The following is a 9402-nucleotide window of genomic DNA, read 5'->3' on the forward strand; positions in this document are numbered from 1 at the left end:
CATTTGTTGTTTAATGCAACAGATTTCCTCAACTAAAGTTTTGAAGGCTTGTACCGAGAAAGATAGGTCGTGTTATGAAACTGTACCGGAAATGAGGTTGTTACACATGCTATTGACTCAAATATTGACATTAAATTTGCCAAACATACCAAAGATTATGTGTAGAAAATTTTAATGGTATTGGGTGATTAATTGTTGTAAAAAAATAAAATCACAGTGAAACTTAAATTCCATTTCTTAATTGTGTAATTTACACTATTTCTATGAACGAAAAACCTATATGCATAGAACCTTCATAAGTGACCAAAATTATATTTGTGGTTTGTTTATGGTATACATTAGCAAAATTGCTATATGATTGTTTTCCATTTTTCGAGGAACAATTGATTTTTTAAATTTGAAAAAAAATCGATGCAATAAAAGTAGGTGGTGCTTAACTTTTGGCGGACTGTATATACATGTAACTTTTAAATCATTTACACTAACAGTTAGACCTTACGCTTCTGGTACATATGCATTTGATGTACTACTCAATGTGTTCATTTGTTCTTTCAGGTCTACAGATTTTTTCATTGACTGATTTGCTTACCATTGAGTGAGAAGTAGTAATATTCTGGTAAGTTTCAAATATTATATGTCTATTTATATTTATTAAGTCAGCCAAGATTTTTATTAAAACATAGTAATTATTAAAAGCTATACAGTTGTCATGTAGGATTCCAATTTTTTATGGTTACAGTATATTCTTAACAAGCACCAAAATGTCGACATTCACCTTTTAAAAAGCTAACAAAACCTTTAACCCTTTCCTCATTTTTTTTTTTATGCTTACTTTATTTGCATAGGATTTTTCAATTAAATGCAAAATAAATGCTTTAAAGTATTGATGCATTGCGAAAAACAAATATTTCATCAAATAAATTTAAGTCAGATATTCTTATCCTTATAATTGGATACAAATTTAAGTTTGATGCAAACATTTCCTAGTCAAAGCATTTCAACTGAGGTACTACACAGGCGTCAAAAGGGGTCATTATAGAGTAAAGGAGATGGCATCAAAAGTGTCATTATGGAGGAAAGGGTTTAAATAGACTTAGGGTATTAAGAAGTTAAGATATAGTTAAGATACTGTTGTCAGGACATTAAGGATTGCATATTTTGGCTTTAATATTAATTCACTCATAGGGTCTTTGCATTGGAAATAAACACATCTATTCTAAACCAGTTGTTGGCATGATATGACCTTCATTATCACTGAACAAGTATATATTTTTGTTTAGGGGCCAGCTGAAGCACTCCTCAGGGTGCAAGAATTTCTTGCTTCTTTGAAGACCCATTGGTGGCCTTCGGTCTGCTCTTTAGTCAGTTGTTGTCTCTTTGACACATTCCCCATTTCCAATCTCAATTTTTATTTGAAAGAAATTATATTTAAAAAAATGATAAAGTAAAAATTTAGAAAATGGAAGCATTTATTATACCTCAGTTATCATTTGCTATATAAAATAAGTACACAGTATTTTTACTATTTTTCAATTTGAAAGCATTGAACTATTTGATCGGTCTACAGTTTCCAACTGTTTGCCCTCAATGAAAATTTTTGACTGCATACATCATTACATTTTGCTGAATAAAACAAGAAGCTACTGGATTGGAGAATGCTGATAATATTGTGGAAGTTATGTTATGGCATTTTACCTTTTGTATCTAGTGTCTCCCAGTTCAGGACAAAGTCTAATTAGCATTCAGATTATATATGACAGTATGGTTGTGTTTTTGCTGTTTATATTGGGAGTGTTTACATTTATTATCTGTTGCTCAAATACAATCAATATTTTGGGATCCTGATGTCAAAAGTCATCAGTGAATGTCTGAATTTGAACACTAAATAAAATGTAATCTAATAAAAATCAAGAATTTCTTATGAATGTACAAAAAGTGTTAAATGTGCATCACTGACACATGTCAGGCATTAATTTCTGACATACCAAGAAACAATTATCTCTGCAGTCAGGGTTGCATAAAAGGTGTCAATGGTCAATATGATATACAGATTAGGCACTAGGATTTCAATGTTTATGAAAATGCACATAGAAACAACATATGCAGACTTAATATTCATGTGCTATTGACACTTCAAAAGCAGGTGACCACAATATTAGTTGAGCTTGCTTATAATATTTCTAAATAGCTTTCCGCAAGTGGAAGTTTAAGACACACTGAACTATATGTAGTTAAAATATAATTTGACATACAATACTATTTTTAGGTTCATACATGTACATAACAGTGCTAACTTATTTTAATGTTTTAAATTAAACCACCATAATTCTTGAATATTACATGTATATAATAATGCCCATTTGAATAACCTTGGATTTATAAAAATGCATTTTTTCCTCAGAGTTTTATAGGATGCCTAAGAGAAAGAAGAGGCAGAATGTGCCAAGTCAAAGGAAAAGACGTGGAACTGGTAAATTACGGAAAGACAAAGTTGAAACTGAAACAATTCAGCCAGACAATATACATGATGAAGATCTTTTGCAGTCTGAAATAGAAGAGCTTATAAATATATGCAACAATGTGAATTCAGTCGCTTTTGATAATGTGCATTCAGTCGCCTTGGATCATTCATATTTGGCAGACAACCAGATAGTTGCCGAACTTTATTTAGATGACAAAACAGAAGATGTTAATAATGAATATATAGATGACAAAACAGAAGATGTTAATAATGAATATATTGAACTTGGATACCAAGAAGAGTATGTAACAACTTCAATTGAATGCATACCAGAAGACCCTTATGACGCATTAAAAAAGACAGTTTATACTATTGTAACTTCACCATATATATATAATTCTGCAGGGGATAATTTACAAATTATCGAACTTTATCCATCAACTAAAAATGTATCAGTAAAGTCAACTATAATGATCAGCAGAGATTTTACAGCTAAGGTATATGTTCACAACATTGAACTAAGCAGTGAACATGACATATGGTTAGGACTACCCAGTGTGTATGACAATATAACTAGCATAGAGAGACTATTGTCAAAGTTAAGGAGTTATACTGTTTGTTGTGGGAACTATGAGCAAGAGTTACAAGATACACATGATAGAAGTATTACTCCAGTTGGGAGCACCATAGAGCATGTAACAGATGCTAACAGTTGTCAAGGTTTTAAAGAACATGATTTTGGTGCTATAAAAGGCACTCTTACTTACTCTTCAACAGTTCGCAGTGTCAGTTGTTTGTTGCTAGTGCAAGGGAACAGATATATCCGATGCTCATCATGTTCTCATCTTCGACTCATTCTTAGGAAGCGAAAACAAAGACTTGAAGAGAAAAAAAAGCTAAGTGATGGCAACACTCCAAATTACATGTCACACAAATATAAGCATTGCTTCATGTCACGAGAGGAGCTCATTGGTAAAATTACACAGCAGAGAAATATCATTGCCAGTTTGCAAAAAGATCTCCAAAACTCAAAGAAAGTTTCAACATACAATGTAAGTCATAAAACCTTGATATGATTGTTTAATTTTGTTCAATAGTGGTTACAATACTGACTGAATAGTTTAAAAAACTGTCCCATTTCTAAGGAACTACATATGAATACACTTTCATATCCATTGCTCTTCAACTTCCTGTTTAAGGAATATTGAAAGCTGGGATATTAGTGAGAAATACACGGTTCTCACTAAGGTGAGTCGGAGTCCAAGACTCATGAAAATCGGTCTGGACTGATCATTTTCAAAATTTACAAGTCCTAAGATGTATCAAGATTGAAAATATTTGATCAACATAGCACACATTTCTTCATTTTATAGCAAAAGTTTAAAAGTAATCTAAATATGATGTCATTTCTTTGTCATGGAGTCTAAGCGGAGAAAGAAATGATAAATTGTAAAGCAATATCGCACTTGTAGCCTCGCAATGGTCAAAATTGACAAGTCCCTGGACTCGCCTTTAAAAAATCGTTAGTGAGAACCCGGAAATAGCTTACATTTCTACTTGATATCAAGTTGAAAGCAAATTATTTTTTATTTTCCAGGTGAACAAATGAATTTAACGTATCCTGTTTAGATGGTACAAATACAATGTATCTAAATACAATGGATTCATTACTTGTGATTATGGTGGCCTCAGTTATTAACTTATTATACAATCTTTCAAAGAAAAGGACCATCTAACTGGAGCAGAAAAATGTCCTGGTATACAGAGACAGACACTTAGCTAAGTAGTCAGTAACATATACTACATGCAGATAGAAATATTTTATATCAGCCAATCAGAATTCATGGGATATACAGAGATATTTATTTTGAACTAAGTGTTGAGGTTTAAGAGAGAACAATTAGAACAGTTATCAAGGCAGTTAGAAAAATATCACAATTTCCATCTGGTAAGATAATCAAAGTTTAATTACCAGGGAAAACACAATATCATAGCCCAATATTGAAACATTGTTTTCTCCAAAAAGAGCTTTCCATTGACATAATTTGAGTACAATGGAGTAAGAGTTCTTATCCCTTGAAACCATGGCAAAGTATACAAATTCCTTTTAAAGAATCCAACTTCTTATACAGTTGGCTGCTATTGTCTAGAAAAAATAATTTTCAAAGCTATGTTCATTTGCTTAAGACTGATGTAAATTCATGTATTTCTTAACAATGACCAATTAAGGATTTTTTATATGGCTTGCTTGTACCACACAGCAGCATCATTATTATTTGTTGGATATCAATTTTTGTAGATTTTATGGTAAAAGGTGAGCCATTTATTTAAACAAATACAAATTTTCTGGAGGGATGTACATGTATGCAGACTTTTTAAAAACCGTGAAATCAAATATTCACAAAGTTTTCCTGGGGCCGTTTTCCTCAATTGACAATAATTGGTACCCACAAAAAAAGTGAATCCACTGTAGTCTAATGAGAAAATACACTAAACTACCTTCCCATGGCAGCCAAAGGAAAAGTCTCAACAAAATTAAATCAAAGAAAAAATTTCTTTACTACAGATAAATATAATATGTTCACCTCATCACTTGCATTTTATACCTAAATGTATTGCAGTCTTTTTTTTTTGTCAGGGTATGAACTCTAATCTATTTTGACCATAATGGTGTTAAACAATAACAACAGTTTGTCTTCCCTCCCTCAAAATATTTTTATGCTAAAAAATAATAATTTTACATAATCTTGTCTTTCAGATACTTCAACCGGAGACATAAATTCAAGTACAGTCCATAATTCCATTTGAAGTGTATCATCAGAAATGAACAATGCTGTTCCTATTAATATTTCTCAAAGTATATGTTTATTATTTTTGTATATGTGACAAACAAATACACTATAAATTTATATAGAAATTAATTAGAATTGTTTTAATATTTTAGTCCTACTAAAATAACTTCAAATTGGGCAGAGAGCAATGGTCAGCAATTGTTTTGGCTATGTTTTCAACATTATGTCTGCTTTTAGAATATATAATGTAAAAATAAGAAGATATCAGCTTAATATTTATAATTCATAGAGACGAAATAAAGTTTGATAGTATTTTGCTGCAACATAACCAATAAAAATTGTCAGTAAATACAGCTTCATCGACTTAAGGATGTCTGCTGCTCTAATTTAAAATAACAAGGATTTCATGTGGTTGCTTAAAATGAAAACAACTTTGATATTTAAACAAAATAGAGTAATAAAATCATTAGTCTCGTGTGTAGTTTTCAAAATACGAGACATTTAGAAAATGGCGGGAAAAGGGTTTTCTTCAGACTTTACTATTTGTTAACATTGGAATTGTTTTTTACCCTTTAAACCAAGAAAAAATAACAAGGATTTCATGCCGCCGGATCACTAAATCTGAAATGATCTATTGAACAGATTTATGAAGACAAAAGTGGGGTGTCGTGTAAAAAAAAATTTAATACATTTGGATGGATAAAACCTGAGAAAATCGAAAATATGACAAGAATTCAAAAACATGACCAGCAGACATCCTTAAGTATGGAATTAAAAATCTCCTTATTCATTCCAAAACTAAAATATGAATTTTAATTTTGGTTAAATTTCTATCTGTATTAACCTGCTGCATTTGTTTGCACCTGTCCTTAGTCTGGGATCTGATGTTCAGTGGTTGTTGTTTGTTGATGTGGTTCATTAGTGTTTCTGTTTATTTATATAGATTAGACTGTTGGTTTTCCTGTTTGAATGGTGTTGTAAATGTGTGTTTTGGTTATTTCCAAGTAAAGGAATATCGTTATTATTATATTAAGAGAGTTTATATAAGTTGTCAGAAGTTATTTCTAGTATTTAGTATATTGAATGAGTAATTAACGTACGTTTTACTTTATGTTATTAGCTGTATCGATAACGTCGTATATGGCGCAACTTTGTCATGTATTGTTCAGAACGTTACCGTTGGGTCAATATTTTAAGCGTGAACCCAAAAGTGTACATTTATGAGTTCTTAACTGGAAGAATTGATATGTCTAGATATGTTTATTTATAAGAGTGTTTGATTATAAGCATTTTGAGTCGAGGACTCCTATATTTTATGTAAGCGTTTTACGTTATGTTACGTTATGTTTTTCTTCCTGCTTAGAATATTTACTTCCGGTAATTTAAAATAAATACCAGTGCAACGTCACGTTCGTGAGTCTTTGCTGTGTTTACTTTTGGCTAGCAGCAAGGCTCATCCCGGGGGTTCCTAGAGGTAAGAAGCAGCGCATTAGCTGTATGCCTCGCATTTTATATTACAAGTAAGGGTTATATTTAGAGGTAAGAAGCAGCGCATTAGCTGTATGCCTCGCATTTTATATTACAAGTAAGGGTTATATTTAGAGGTAAGAAGCAGCGCAGATAGCTGTATGCCTTGCATTTTATTTATATTGTCATATTGTTGTATTTAAGATAATCCCGTTTGACCCGTACGAAAACACAAGAAAGATTATTATTTTAGTAGTTTCGTCCCGTATGTTTATTATATATTATTGTTGGAATATTGTACTTATATGGAAAGATATCGGCTATGAATAAAAGTATCATTTTTACTATTGATCATTTATTCACGCTACCAATGACGAGAGAGAACAGACAACAGATTTGATGTCCGTATTTATTTATTACTCCGTGTATTTACTAGTTTTATGAGTATTCGTATTTGCTGGCTTTATAACTATATAAAAACATAGCAAGAAGCAGAAATTACGACAAATGGTTTTACACTTTTTTGGGGCCTTTTATAGCTTGCTGTTAGGTGTGAGCGAAAGCTCTGTGTTCAAGGCTGTACGGTCTACCTTGATCTCTAATGATTTACTTTTACAAATTGTGACTTGAATGGAGAGTTGTCTCATTGCACTCATACCCCATCTTCTTATATCTAAGTAAGGATATCAAAGGGACAATAAAAATAATAAGTCTAAAATGGTCAGATAGGAGCATGGCCCAAATTAAAAAAAAAAATCAACAACAGTAAAAAGGACACTTAAAGTTTAGTAATCCAAAAGAGGAAATTTGGCAGTCAAGGCTTTTCTCATCACTTTTACAAAAATCTTCTCCTCTGAAACTACTATGCCAAATTAAACCAAACTTGGCCACAATCATCATTGGGATATCTAGTTTAAAAAATGTGTGCAGTGTCCCAGCCAACCAACCAAGATTGCCGCAATGGCTAAAAATAGAACAAAAATCTTCTACTCTGAATTTCTGAAACTACTACGTCAAATTTAACCAAACTTGTCCACAATCATCATTAGGGTATGTAGTTTAAAACATGTGTCCCTTGACCCGGCCAGCTAACCAAGATGGCCCCTATGGCTAAAAATATAATATAGGGGTAAAATGTAGATTTGGGCTTATATCTTTGAAACCAAAGGATTTAAAGCAAATCTGACAGGGTTAAAATTGTTTATCAAGTCAAGATATATGTGCCCTGAAATTTTCAGATGAATTGGACAACTGGTTGTTGGGTTGCTACCCCTTAATTGGTAATTTTAAGGAAATTTTGCTGTTTTTATACTACCGCAAAAATTGAAAAATTTTTGGTCGTTTATTGGTATCACGTTGGCGTCGTCGTCGTTGTCGTCCGAATACTTTTGGTTTTCGCACTATAACTTTAGTTTAAGTAAATAGAAATATATGAAATTTAAACACAAGGTTTATGACCACAAAAGGAAGGTTGGGATTGATTTTGGAAGTTTTGATCTAAACAGTTTAGGAATTAGGGGCAAAAAAGAGCCCAAATAAGCATTTTCTTGGTTTTCGCACTATAACTTTAGTTTAAGTGAATAGAAATCTATGAAATTTTGACACAAGGTTTAAGACCACAAAAGGAAGGTTGGGACTGATTTTGGGAGTTGAGATCCCAACAGTTTAGGAACTAGGGGCCAAAAAGGGGCCCAAATAAGCATTTTTCTTGGTTTTCACACCATAATTTTAGTATAAGTAAATAGAAAACTATTAGATTTTGACACAAGGTTTATGACCATAAAAGGGAGGTTGGGATTGATTTTGGGAGTTTTGGTCCCAACAGTTTAGGAACAAGGGGCCCAAAGGGTCCAAAATTAAACTTTGTTTGATTTCATCAAAAATTGAATAATTGAGGTTCTTTGATATGCCAAATCTAACTGTGTATGTAATTTCTTAATTTTTGGTCCCGTTTTCAAATTGGTCTACATTAAAGTTCAAAGGGTCCAAAATTAAAGAAAGTTTGATTTTAACAAAAATTGAATTCTTGGGCTTCTTTGATAAGCTGAATCTAAACATAAACTAAGATTTATGATTATGGGCCCAGTTTTCAAGTTGGTCCAAATCAGGATCCAAAATTATTATATTAAGTATTGTGCAATAGCAAGAAATTTTCAATTGCACAGTATTCTGAAATTCAGCAATAGCAAGAAATCTTCAATTGCACAGTTTTGTGCAATAGCAAGAAATTTTCAATTGCACAGTATTGTGCAATAGCAAGAAATCTTCAATTGCACAGTATTGTGCAATAGCAAGTATTTTAGCCCCCCCATAAAAATCAAATGGTAGCTCCCTTATATGAATGCAAACATTTTTTTTTGTAATCCTATAATGCTACGATGTCGACGTCTGTGTCTGCTCCATCCAAGATACATTTGGTTTCTGAACAATAATGTTAGTTCATGTGAATGGATCAGACGGTTCAATACCTCAAAAGGAAGGTTGATTTTTTTATTTATTTATTTTTTTTGGGGGGGGGGGGGGTTATGGTACAAACAGTTTAGATCAGTTTAGGAATTCAGGGCCAAAACAATAGATTTCCCAAAGGGAAGGGTGAGATTGAGTTTGGAGGTAAATACTTAATACTTTAAGAGGGGGTTCAATAAATTTGGGGGTTCATATTTATTTTTCTTCAAAATTTTT

General features: G+C 32.0%; 1 protein-coding gene across 2 annotated transcripts; it reads left to right on the forward strand.

The window, feature by feature from the left end:
* Window positions 1-573: 573 nt before the first annotated feature.
* On the forward strand, window positions 574-5382 carry LOC143068417 (uncharacterized). Of its 2 annotated transcripts, none has more exons than XM_076242440.1 (4): window positions 574-616; window positions 2402-3513; window positions 4059-4409; window positions 5220-5382. In XM_076242440.1, exons 2-3 carry the CDS (start codon window positions 2413-2415, stop codon window positions 4068-4070), a joined length of 1113 nt encoding a protein of 370 aa, XP_076098555.1. In that variant the 5' UTR covers window positions 574-616; window positions 2402-2412; the 3' UTR covers window positions 4071-4409; window positions 5220-5382. The 2 variants fall into 2 exon arrangements, with proteins under 2 accessions (XP_076098555.1, XP_076098556.1); XM_076242441.1 differs by having other exon boundaries at window positions 4059-4247.
* Window positions 5383-9402: the final 4020 nt, after the last annotated feature.

The sequence above is a fragment of the Mytilus galloprovincialis genome, chromosome 3 (assembly GCF_965363235.1).
Source record: "Mytilus galloprovincialis chromosome 3, xbMytGall1.hap1.1, whole genome shotgun sequence".
In the NCBI taxonomy this organism is placed as follows: Eukaryota; Metazoa; Mollusca; class Bivalvia; order Mytilida; family Mytilidae; genus Mytilus; species Mytilus galloprovincialis.

Excerpts from the sequence above, each read along its gene's own strand:
- LOC143068417 (XM_076242440.1), top strand. The coding sequence starts at position 2,413 with ATGCCTAAGAGAAAGAAGAGGCAGAATGTGCCAAGTCAAAGGAAAAGA.